At 42.4% G+C, this 12,977-nt stretch overlaps 1 protein-coding gene across 1 annotated transcript; it reads right to left on the bottom strand.

Annotated features, from left to right (window-relative positions):
* Positions 1-5,448: 5,448 nt before the first annotated feature.
* LOC100350215 (large ribosomal subunit protein eL29-like) lies at positions 5,449-11,441 on the bottom strand. Its single transcript, XM_070053054.1, has one exon. It carries the CDS (start codon positions 8,723-8,725, stop codon positions 8,012-8,014), a length of 714 nt encoding a protein of 237 aa, XP_069909155.1. The 5' UTR covers positions 8,726-11,441; the 3' UTR covers positions 5,449-8,011.
* Between the last annotated feature and the right edge of the window lie 1,536 nt (positions 11,442-12,977).

Genomic DNA, 12,977 nt, shown 5'->3' with positions numbered 1-12,977 from the left:
GTGATGCTGGCTTCATAGAAAGAATTTGGGAACATTCCCTACCTTTCAGTTGTTTTCAATAACTTGAAAAAAATTGGAGTTAGTTCTTATTTAAAAGTCTGGTAGATTTCAGCAGTGAAGCCATCCGGTCCTGGGCTTTTATTTATTTGGGGGGGGGAGTCTTTATCACTCTTTCGATTTCCATCTTGGTTATTCATAAATTTTTTTTGTTGTTGGACAGGCAGAGTTAGACAGAGAAAGAGGCAGAGAGAAAGGTCTTCCTTCCATTGGTTCACCCCCACAAATGGCCGCCACAGCCAGCGCGCTGTGACAATCCAAAGCCAGGAGCCAGGTGCTTCTCCTGGTCTCCAATGTGACTGCAGGGTCATAAGCACTTGCGCCATCCTCCACTGCCTTCCTGGGCCGCAGCAGAGAGCTGGACTGGAAGAGGAGCAACCGGGACAGAATCCTGCGCCCCAACTGGGACTAGAACCCGGGATGCTGGTGCCGCAGGTGGAGGACTAACCAAGTGAGCCACGGCACTGACCACATCTATTTTTTTTAAAGATTTATTTATTTTACTTGAAAGAGTTACACAGAGAGAGGAGAGGCAGAGAGAGAGAGAGAGAGATGTCTTCCATCTGATGGTTCACTCCCCAAATGGCTACCATGGCTGGAGCTGTGCCAATCTGAAACCAGGAGCCAGGACTTCTTCTGGGTCTCCCATGTGGGTACAGGGGCCCAAGGACTTGGGCCATCTTCTACTGCTTTCCCAGGCCACAGCAGAGAGCTGAATTGGAAGAGGAGCAGCCGGGACTAGAACTTGCACCCATATGGGATGCCAGCGCTTCAGGCCAGGGCATTAACCTGCTGCACCACAGCACCGGCCCCAGTTATTTGTCTATTTAGGTTCTATGTCTTCATGGCTCAATTTAAGAAGGTTGTATGTGTCCAGGAATCTATCCATTTCCTCTACGTTTCCCAGTTTGCTGTAATTACAGCTCTTTGTAGTAATTTTTGATGATTCTTTTTATTTCTGTGGTGTCTGTTGTCAAATTTCCTTTTTCATCTTTTTTTTTTAAAGATTTTATTTATTTATTTGAGAGGTAGGGTTATAGACAGTGAGAGGGAGAGACAGAGAGAAAGGTCTTCCTTCCGTTGGTTCACTCCCCAAATGGCCATGAGCCAGGAGCTTCTTCCTGGTCTCCCATGGGGTTATAGGGACCCAAGGACTTGGGCCATCTTCTGCTTTCTCAGACCACAGCAGAGAGCAAGATTGGAAAGGAGCAGCTGGGACTAGAACCGAAGCCCATATGGGATGCCGGCACTGCAGGCAGAGGATTAACCTATTGTGCCACAGTGCCAGCACCTCTTTTTTCATCTCTAATTTTATTGATTTGGGTCTTCTCTCTCCTTTTTTTGGTTAGCTGATCCAATTTTGTGTCAATTTTGTTTATTTTTTCAAAAAAACACCTGTTTATTTGTTGATCTTTTGTATTGTTTTCTTGGATTCAGTTTTGTTGATTTCTTCTCCAATTTTGATTATTTCTTGCTCCTGCTAGTTTTGTGTTTGGTTTGCTGTTTTTTGTCTAGGTCCTCGAGATGCACTGATAGCTTATTTATTTGGTGCCTTTCCAATTTCTTGATGTAGGCACCAGTTGCCATAAACTTTGCCCTTAGCATTTTTTTTTTTTTTGCTGTATCCCATGAGTTTTGATATGATGTATAGTCTTCATTGGTTTCCACAAATTTTTTTGATTTCTCTTTTGATTTCTTCTATGACTCACTGTTCATTCAGGAGCATGTTCACTTTCCATGTGTTTGCATATATTCTAGAGATTCTTGAGTTGTTGATTTCCAACTTTATTCCATTGTGGTCAGAGAAGATGCATGGTACGATTTTGATTCTTTTGAATTTGCTGAGACTTACTTTATGGCCTATCGTGGTCAATCCTAGTGAACGTTCCATGCACTGGTGAGAAGAATGTGTGTTCTGCCATTGTAGGATGAAAAGTTCTATAGATACCTGTTAGTTTCATTTGATCTATAGTGTCGATTAACTCTGCTGTTTCCTTGCTGATTTTCTGTCTGGTTGATACATTCATTGTGGAAAGGGGAGTATTGAAGTCCCCCATTACTGTTGTATTTGAATCTATGTCTCTTTGTAGATCCCTTAACATTTCTTCTAAATGGTCAGGTTCCCTGTAATAAGGTGCATGTACGTTTATATTAGTGACATATTCCTGTTGATTTGATCCCTGAATCATTATTACATAGTGCCCTTTGTCTCTTTTTTTTTCTTTTCTTCCTTTTTTTTTTTTTTTTTTGACAGGCAGAGTTAGTGAGAGAGAGAGACAGAGAGAGTTATAGACAGTGAGAGAGAGAAAGAGAGAAAGGTCTTCCTTCTGTTGGTTCACTCCCCCAATGGCCGCTATGGCCGGTACTGCGCTGATCCGAAGCCAGGAGGTGGGTGCTTCCTCCCGGTCTCCCATGCAGGTGCAGAGACCCAAGCAGGCCATCCTTCACTGTCCTTCCAGGCCACAGCAGAGAGCTGGACTGGAAAAGGAGCAACTGAGACCAGTACTTGGCGCCCCAACCTGGACTAGAATCTGAGGTGCCAGCACTGCAGGCGGAGGATTAGCCAAGTGAGCCACGGTGCCGGCCGAATTCTTCATTTCTAAATTTCATTTTGATTTCTCTCTTTTTTTAAAAAAAAATTTATTTATTTGAAAGAGTTACACAGAGAGAGGAGAGGCAGAGAGAGAAAGAAAGAGGGAGAGAGAGAGGTCTTCCATCCGCTAGTTCACTCTCCAGATGGCCTCAACTGCTGGAGCTGTGCCAATCCGAATCCAGGAGCCAGGAGCCAGGAGCCAGGAGCCAGGAGCTTCTTCTGGTTCTCCATGTGGGTGCAGGGGCCCAAGGACTTGGGGCATCTTATACTGCTTTCATAGGCCATAGCGGAGAGCTGGCTTGAAATTGGAGTGCCAGGACTTGCACTGGCTCCCATATGGGATACCAGCACTGCAGGCAGTGGCCTTAGCTGTTACGTCACAGTGCCCACCCTCTTGATTTCTCTTTAAGGTCTCATTTTCGTGGGAGAAATTTTCTTTCATGTCGTGTACATATTTCTTTAGTTTGTATTTGCTTCTGATTACTTGTGTGTATCATAGAAGTATCATACTTCTGTGATCAGTGTTTTGAATTTTGTTGGTGGCATTTCTTGAACTCATCATCTTAACAATTTAGTATTGAAGTATTGTATTCTTTTCAGGATGTCATACTGTCTTCATTATTCTTGTTTCTTGAATTGGTGCAATTGTTATTCAGCATTTGTGGAGGTACTCGTTGGTTTCTTCTTTCGCTGTGGCAGATTTTATCTTTGTACTATGCTTCTGTAGATTAGTTGAGTATCTGCTTTCAGTGAATACCTAGAGGTGTGTGGTGGGTATGGCCAGGGAGCTCTTCAGTTCTCCGAGGTGAAGGGTATGTCTAAGGTGACACACCCAGGTTTGGCTTGGTAAAACTCTATTTTTTTTTTTTTCAGAAGGGATGTTTACTCTGCTCAGCTGAGCTCCTCTCCGCAAAGGAGACTAATGCCTGAGCGCTAGCCCCAAGTATAAAGTTTGTCCACTCTGCCACAGGACCACACAGAGGATCTGTGCAGTCCTTGGTGTAAGCAGACTCCCCAGCAATGTTACTCACCAGGTAACTCCCTGAGCATGTGAAGCCTCCCACAGTGACTGCCCAAAGTCCCAGCCATACTATGAGCCCACCCACACAGCATCAGTTTTTTCACTGTCTTGATAGAAGCTTCCTACAGTCAGGAGCACTCAGCCCCCTGTCAGTTCTCCCCACCAGATTCAGGAGTCTCCACTCAGCTAGTTGCTGGGCACTGATTTGAGCTGGCGCAGCTGTTACCTATGTCCAAAGTGGCTGCACTCTCTATTGGCTTGTTACAGGACGCTGTTGCAGGGTGATTGGGAGAGAGAGACATGCCCCTCCTTTCTTTTTCTCCTCTAGTTTGGTAGGTACACTATCCCCGATAGGGCTCCAACCAAGTTCCCTCTAGGCTTTTCCTGCAGCTTTATATCCAGTGACTTGGGCTGCTGAGGTCTGGTCTCATCTCACTCTCCAGTGCTGGTGCAGAGGCTGTTGGCTGCTGGGGTCCTGAGTTTTTGGCTTCCACGCCTTCCATATAAGTCCACTGTGTCCATCTAACTTGCATAGTTTCCTTTGCTATTTTCTCTCTAACTCTTCCCTGAGAGTGCACTCTCTCCACTTTTTTTTAAAGCTAGACTAGAGCATTAAGCTTCCTCCCTACTCTGCCATCTTAATCCCAGCCTGTTGTAATTTTTAAAAATGATTCATTTTTATTTTTATTTATTGAAAGGCAGAGGGATGGAGACAGATCTTTCACATGCTGGTTTACTCCCCAAATGGCTACCACAGCCTGGAGCTGTTCTAGGCCCAACCAGGAGCCTGGAATTGATTCTGGGTCTCCCATGTGAGAGGCAAGGGCCTAAGTGCTTGAGCCATCATCTGCTACTTTCCCAGGTGCATTAGCAGGGAGTTGGATTGGAAGTGGAGTTACTGGAACTGGAACTGGTGCTCATATGGGATGCTGGTGTCTCAGGTGGCAGCTTATGCAGACCTCTTAAGTATTCCCTTTTTAAAATAGCACCATGCTTTGTGTCTGTAGTGCAGTGGCTCCAGCGTGCTGTTCTGTCGCCCTTATATGTATCCTGGTTGGCAGTACAGGCAGAACTTGAATCTCAGACTGATCTAAGTGTTGATGGCACACCCTGTGGTCCTCTCAAGAACATAGCAAATTAGGCAGTCTTTATGAGAAGTCCTGTTTGATTTTTCTCATCTGCATTTCTTTCTTGTGGGAGGTTCCCTGTCTGGCAGGAAGATGTCTTAAGGCACTTCTCTTTTACCTCCCTGGTTCCTTTGAGTCCAGAGATAGCCTACCTTTCCCTCATTACAGTGCAGTTGCAGGCTATAAAATTGCTTAGCTACAGCATGGCATTAGCTCTGTAGCATCAGGGTATCCTATCAGTGCAGTTGCATTGTCATCTGTTGCATTTTGCCTTAGTGTCACCTTGCTCAAGGGCCATGGGAACTTGGTACCTGGCACCTTTGACTACTATTTTTTTTCACCATCTATGTAAGTAATAAGGTGTCTGAATCTAAAAGAGCTCATTGTTTCTTTTCTGGTTGAAACTGTCAGGACTTGCTTGGCCTTTTCCTTGGCCTGTGCTCTGCTGTTTCATGAATGTAACATTTACTGGATATTAATTTTAGTAGTTTTCAAGTTTGCTTCTGCTTGTTTTTTGCCTTCTCTCAAGTTAAATTTTGTATTGTTCCTCATATGAAGTTCTCTCAAATTTACTTATTAATCTTTGGTGATGTTTGGCTGGTTTTATATATGGATATTACTCACTTCACTGATTGGTGGACTTTCTCTCTCTTTTTTTTTTTTTTTTTTTCTGAGGATATCCACAAGTCACTATGAAGACTTTATGTAGTTTGGGTATTATCAGTAAGCTAACCCTGCCTTAACCTTGGCTGGGTACACCTGTTTTAGAGTCTCATGCTTCAGCTTTGCCAGTCTTGTGTGGAGAGGTTGAATGAGTGGTTTGCCTGTTTTAGAGGCGATAACTTTCAGGTTTTGCTCCTTGCTCTCTTTGTCTTTTGAAGAACCTGGGATCTTCATTACGGAGCTTCACATGAGTTTAGAATCGAATTACTTCACGGTATCATCTCTTCATAGGCTCTTAAGTTGTGACATTTGTGCTCCAGCTTCCAACTTCTTGATCCTCTGTTACCTTTTTTACTTTCTGTCTACATGGTTTAGTCCTTTTAATCTCTTAGCATTTTAGTGAGCTCTTGTGGGATAGTGGTAGCAGATGTGGTGGTTCGTAAATTATGTTTAAGCATGTTACATGTTACTTGGTTTTTGTAACTGTTGCTTTTGTCATTCTATTTTTTTTCTTAAATCCAAGTTCAGTGATCTTAATGTAGAATCTTAATCGATTTCTAATGGAAATGATATGTGAAAGTAGATAAGGATGCCAGCAGCTAGAGCTGGTGATACCCTGGGGCCAGCAATGGCATTGTTGGTTAGAGGTGCCCATGTGTTTGTCCTTCCTTCTTTTGCTCCAGTAGTTTTTACTCAAATGTATCTTGGTATTGATTGCTAAGTGCTGATGTTGTCAGATATGCAACATCCCTTTTTTTGAATTTGTAATTTCACATCCCTTTTTTTGAATTTGAAGAAATTTTCCTTGAATTTTGGTTGTAGTATTTGTTCTTGGTTTGGTTTTCTTCAGTTTCCCATTATTTGCATTATCATCTTCTTTATTTGTCTTCAGTACACATCCCTTTTTTGTGAATAATTTTTTTATCTTCATTTTGAGTTTAAATGCCTCCCTTTGCACTTGTTTCTCCAAAGGTATTATCTGTTCTGTTTATTCATGTCTATGTTCCTTCTGGTTTAGTTTTGATTTCTGAAATGATTATGTCTTTAATTGTTACTCAGATTCTGTCACCTTGTATCTGATTTGTTTGTTTTATACCTTGTATCATTTTAAAGTAACTTTTGTCATGTTTTTAAAATATAAGCCTAGGCCGGCGCCGTGGCTCAATAGGCTAATCCTCCACCTTGCGGCGCCGGCACACTGGGTTCTAGTCCCGGTCGGGGCGCTGGATTCTGTCCCGGTTGCCCCTCTTCCAGGCCAGCTCTCTGCTGTGGCCAGGGAGTGCAGTGGAGGATGGCCCAGGTGCTTGGGCCCTGCACCCCATGGGAGACCAGGAAAAGCACCTGGATCCTGGCTCCTGCCATTGGATCAGTGCGGTGCGCCGGCTGCAGCGGCGGCCATTGGAGGGTGAACCAGCGGCAAAGGAAGACCTTTCTCTCTCTGTCTCTCTCTCACTGTCCACTCTGCCTGTTAAAAAAAATAAATAAATAAAATAAAATAAAATATAAGCCTAGTAGTTTTAGTATATTCTATACGTGGGTCTTCCTAGTGTACTTTCATTTTTGTGGCAATGTTGATCTGTTTATTATTTCTCTTTCATTTATAGCAACATTGTATGAAGTTTTGATCCTAGTGTTTTTGTTTCTCATTTTTACTTGAGGTTCGTTTTTCTGAAATTTTTTGAAGAAACCTAGTGGGGGTTAGCTTTCAAGATATGGAGACCTACCCCCTGAGATTTGCTGCCTCTGTTTCCCTCTCCCATGTTCACATGAACTTTTCTCTCCATCCTGTTGATTTTCTCTGTCCTGCTCAGTTTTGGTGTGGGCGTCTGCCCTAGAAGGGAGTCCTGGCTGGTCAGTTTCTGGAGTTGTTAGCAGCTAGACTGTTCAAGATCCTTTTAGGTCTTATTATCCCTTGTGTTTACTTGCTGTTATTAGAGGCAAAATGCCTTACAGTTTCAGCTGCTGTCTCAAATTGGCTTGCTATGGTATCCTCTTATTTCATTTATTATTTTAATTTTATTAGTTGTGTTAGGCCTGATTGTCTTCCCTTTGTTTTCTCCCACAAAATTTGACGTTACAAAGGGCTTATGATTTGGTGGTGGTTGTTCTAACCTGTTTGTATTGTGAAGTTTGTGGGGATCCCCTATATGTAGTTTGAAATGTTTTGGTGTTTCTTTTTATTGCTGTGCCTAGTTTTATGTGGGGATTTGAAGAGATTTAAAATTCTGTTTTTTGGTATTATGATCAGGATATTGTGTTTTCATTTTTAAATATTCAGTCTTTGTATACAAATAATGTATTTATATCAAGGAGAACTAATTTATATGTAAATATTGCTAAATTATTTTTAAAATTTCTTGAAATTATTAATTTTGACAGATTTTTGTTAAGTTTTTAAGGTTTTTCTTAAAAGTTTTTTTTTTTTTTTTTTGAGACCCTGTCTCGGGTTTATTTGTACAAACAGCACAGGAGGACACTAGCCCCACGCAGACAGCAGCCCAGGGGTCACACCAGTCCTTCTGCCCTTGCATTGGTAGGCAAAGGCTGTTACTAGGGAGCCTTTGCGGGGGGCTGGGCACCTTTGGGAGGAGCCTGAGCCGGAACTGGGGCTGCAGGTGTGGCCTGGGCCTTGGGCTTGGTTTGGGCCTGAGCCTTGGGTTTGGCTTGGGCCTGGGCCTTGGGCTTGGCTTGGGCGTGAGCCTTGGGCTTGGCTTGGGCCTGGGCCTTGGGCTTGCCTTGGGCCTGAGCTTTGGGTTTGGCTTGGGCCTGGGCCTTGGGCTTGGTTTCGGCCTGGGCCTTGCCTTTGCCCTTGCTCTTGATTTGAGCTTGAGCTTGGGCCTTGATTTGAGCCTTGACCTTGCCCTTGATTTGGGGCTCAGTCTTGGCCTTTGCCTTGGTCTGTGGCCGGGACAGCCTGAGACCCCTAGCAATGCGGGCACGGGCACGCCTTCCAAGCTTGGGGTGGGCAATGTAGGCAAGCCGATCGAGCTTCCGGCTGACACCCTTCGGGATCGTGGGCTTTACTTCCTTAGGCTTGACCAGGGCCTTGATAGCTTCAGCACGCGCAGCCATAGCCTTGGCGTTGTTGGCCTGCATCTTCTTCAGGCCCTTCTTGTTGTGCTTCTTGGCAAAACGCATGTTCCTCAGGAACTTGGGGTCCACCCCTTTCAGAGACTCGTATCTTTGTGATCGTGGTTTCTTGATGCCATTTCTGTGCCATTTTCGGGACTGGTTGTGCGTGGTGTGGTTCTTGGACTTGGCCATGTCTGCACTGTAACCCGCGGCTGCCAAAGCACCTGGGACTGGAAAGAGAAGAGCTTTTCTTAAAAGTTTAAAACCAAAGCCTGGTTATCTTATTTGAAAGAAACTATTACTAGCCTGAAGGCAAAACAGCTCAGCACTACTCCTTAGAATAACAAAGGAGTTTAATGTTATTAGGTGTGTTTTTGTAATAGATGATTATTATCAACTGAAAGCTCTTTTCTAATCATAAAAAATTGAAAGTCATAAAAATCAAAGGATGTTTTGCAGATCCAAAAGCTTGATTATTTTACTGTTCTTTGAAAAAAATTTTGAAAGAGAACACAGCTCACCTTGTTGCTTTTTTTTTGGTGGGGGGGAGATTTACTTATTTGGGGGCCAATACCTTGGCGTAGTGGGTAAACTTGCCACCTGCGAAGCCGGCATTCCAGTTGTGTGCTGGTTCGAGTTCCAGCTGCTCTATTTCCTATCCAGTTCCCTGCTAATGTGCCTGGGAAAAGCAGTGGAAGATGGCCCAAGTAGTTGGGCCCCTACCACCTATATGGGAGACCTGGATGAAGCTCCTGGCTCCAGCCTGGCCCAGCCTTGGTGGTTGTGGCCATTTGGGGAGTGAGCCAGCAGGTGAAAGATGTCTCTCTCTGTCTCTCCTTCTATCTCTGTAACTCTGCCTTTCAAATAGATAAATCTTAAAAGAAAAAAAAAAAAAGATTTATATTTTGAAAGGCAGAATGGTGCAGAGAGAGAGAGAGAAATTTTCCATGTGCTGGATCACTCTTCTGATGGCCACTACAGCCAAGTCTGGGCCAGGCCGGCCAAGCCAGGAATTCCAGCCTAGTCTCTAAATCAGTGACAGGGACTCAAGTGATGTGGGATAAGGAGAAAGGAAGTTAGTTTAGAGCTGGGAACTTCTGTATGCCTATACAATGATGCTTTCTCTCTTTTAAAATTTTATTTAAGATATACAAGTTTCACGTATTTCATATATACAGATTTAGGAACATAGTGTTACTTCCCACCCTCTTTAAATGTTGGCTTGATACTCCCACCTTCTCAGAATGCATCGTTCACATCCAAGATCAAGGTACATGCTGAGACCCCACCCTGTTTGCATATCCAATTGGGGTACCACCTACTTCCTTATGAAAAGAGGTAGGGGAGACCAGCTGTCTTTCCACCACAGACCCTGCTTAGAAGTTCTGCTCTTGTCTGTGCTGTCTTTCCAAACTGTGGGACTTAATTCAGACTGCTGCTCTCCTCTGTGCTCTTCCATCACGGTTCTTGGAAGGACCTTTCCCACTCTCCAGATAGCCCCTCTCAGGCAGACCTTCCCAGTTACATGGACCGTTTTTGGATTTCCCTTTTTCTCTCTTGTGGACAACTTTTTAGCCCACTCATGAAGGGTTTTCTCACCATGGAGCAGCCCACAATGGTGTTGTGTATTCTCTCAGTGCCAAATAAATTCTTTTCCTATTTGCACATAATATCAATCTCTACCTAGTATTTCTATTTCTGTGGAAGACAAGAAACTGTATAGAAAATTATAGATTCATTTCCCACATCACAAGGACTTGGGCCATCTTCCCCTGTTTTCCCAGGAACATTAGGTGGAAGCTGGATAGGAAGTGGAACAACTAGAATTTGAACTGGCACTCTGATACCAGATGCTGGCATTACAAACAGCTACTGAAACCTGCTGTGCCATAGGAGCCCCCACTGTGTCACTTTTAAAAGGTAATTTTAAAAAGATTTATTTATTTGAAGGAGTGACAGAGAGGTGGGGAGAGACTGAGGGGCTTCCATCTGCTGGTTCACTCCCTCAAATGACTGCAACAGCCAGGGCTGGCCCAGGACAAAGTCAGGAGCCTGGAGCTCCCTCCAGGTCTCCCACGTGGGTGCAAGATCTGTGCATTTGGGTCATCTTGTGATGCCTTCCTGGGCAAATTATCAGGGAGCTAGATTGGTAGTGAAACAGTCAGGACTTGAACTAGCATTCATATGAGATGCTGGTGGCACCGGCAGTGGCTTAATCTTCTGTTCTGCAATGCCAACCCCCAAAGATATATTATTGCCTTTGAGCAATTTATATTTGTTCATTACTTTTCTTTCATAGTATGTCTTTATTTGGAACATTGTTTTTCCAGAGTACAAAAAAATAGAACACTGATTTTCTACCTTCTATGTATATTTGCTGTAGGTTTTTAAATACAGGTTTGTCTGTAGTGTGTTATGTAAAATCACCAAATTGATGGAAATTTGGTAGATTTGCCTATCAGGTTTATTTGTGTATTCCACAAGAAAAATTTAAAAGCAGCCTAACAAAAAACGTGTGCCCAAAAAAATTCAGGACGTATCTGGAAAAACTCCGTGAAGATTTTCTTTCTGTCTCCTGGTGAAAAAGATAGCTTAATGTATGTGATGGCTGTAAAACAGTTGTTTTGGTATTAAATGTCTGTGTGATACCTTTTGTCAGTTTTTTCTATTAATAAAAAAGAGAATATAATATCAAGAACACTAAGATCAAATTAAAAGCTGATTATGAAGTCTTTGGCTTATTCATGATTATAGAAACCTTCATATCTATAACAAATCTTCGGTATGTACAAAGAGAAAGTGTTTATGTTCCCGTATTTACTGCCAAATTTAAATGTTAACATGCTGCATTTTTGTCAAGTTTTGTGTTTTATAGTTCTTTCTTGCCATTAGCATTAAAGTATGTAAACAGAATACTTATGCATTGTGAAGCCTGTAAGAAGATTTCTGCTGTGCACTGGTTAATCAAACCGCTGCTGTAGTCACCAGAGAAACAACGCAGACTAACTGTAAATACTGCGTAGTGATGAAAACTTGGGGGCAAATAATCATGCTGTGCATAGAGTCAGCTCTTCTCTTTAAGTATACCTAAGGATGACAGCTTTTCCACCTAATCTGTGCAGAGAAAAGCTCTCTTGTCACAGCTGATGTTCCCCAAATCAGCCTTATGTAACTTATTGCTCTCATGTTGAATAAATGAAATCAGCCCCTCCTAGTTACAGAACATATTTACATCAATATAACAGCAAATATAGGAACTTGGTTTTCATATCTCCACTTACATATTAATTAAATTGAATTGATTTAAAAAAAAAACCCTCTGCTAACCTTTAATGAGGGGATAGGCTTTTCATTGGTGATTATGTTTTGAATCCCCAAAATTAACCTTTATTAAGTGCATCGTAGCTCCTTCTGAGAGCAAATATTTGAGTCATCAATCTTAAACACATTTTATTATAAATCAGTTTGAAAGTATTTGCCTTTATTAGTGAGATATATTATCAGAAAATTGAATTTTGATTGAAAAGAGCTTATGGAACTACCAGATGAATGAAAACATAGCTCCCACACTGGCTTGGTTGATGCGCCTGCTTTGAACCGGTCCTACCTGACCAACCTTTAGAGGGAATCTTCTGTGTCACTTTTTTCTCTTCTGCATCACTATTTACTCTTAGAAAACCTGGCTCTTCTGCCATTTTCCTGCCTTCCGCTTTCTTCCCTAACTGGAGATTTTTTAGGATCAAATTTGTTTTGTTCTGCTATATTAACCTATAAAAACTGAAAACTAAAAAATATGTTTCCTAAAACTTTGTTGAAAAGCCTAGTTCTGGATATTTAAATACATAATTGAGAATTTTATAAACATAGAACCAGAGAGACAGTTTTTCGTTGGATGAAATCTTTAAGTTCCAAATACCAGCCACTTTAATGTTTATTGCATGTGGTTTTCAAAAAATCATTGTTAATAACGTTTTTATTTTTTAATTATAGGAAAAGGTTACAATTTCTGGTCATTGCACTTTTTCATCATTCCCCACCACTTCATTCATTCCTCACAATCATTTCAATGCATATCACACAAATATTAATACTCTTATTAATCTTTTTTATATAGCCTGCATTGAAGTAATCCCAACTATGTGAATGCTGGGTGATTTTGTGTTAAAGGAATTGTTGATTTGTGTATTTATTTTGAAAATCAGAGTTACAGAGAGAAAAGAAGAGACCAAAGGAGATTTTCCATCTGCTTGTTCACTTCTCAGATGGCTGCAACTGCCTGCACTGGACCAGGCCGAAGCCAGAAGCCAGGAGCTTCATCCAGGTCTCCCACGTGGGTGGTGGGGGCCCAAACACTTGAGCCATCTTCCACTGCCTTTCGTAGGCCATTAGCAGGGAGCTGGATTGGAAGTGGAGCAGCTGGAACTTCAACCAGCACCCACATGGG

Source organism: Oryctolagus cuniculus, chromosome 1 (genome assembly GCF_964237555.1).
Source record: "Oryctolagus cuniculus chromosome 1, mOryCun1.1, whole genome shotgun sequence".
Taxonomy (NCBI): domain Eukaryota; kingdom Metazoa; phylum Chordata; class Mammalia; order Lagomorpha; family Leporidae; genus Oryctolagus; species Oryctolagus cuniculus.
This window is presented reverse-complemented; position numbering and strand designations above follow the sequence as displayed.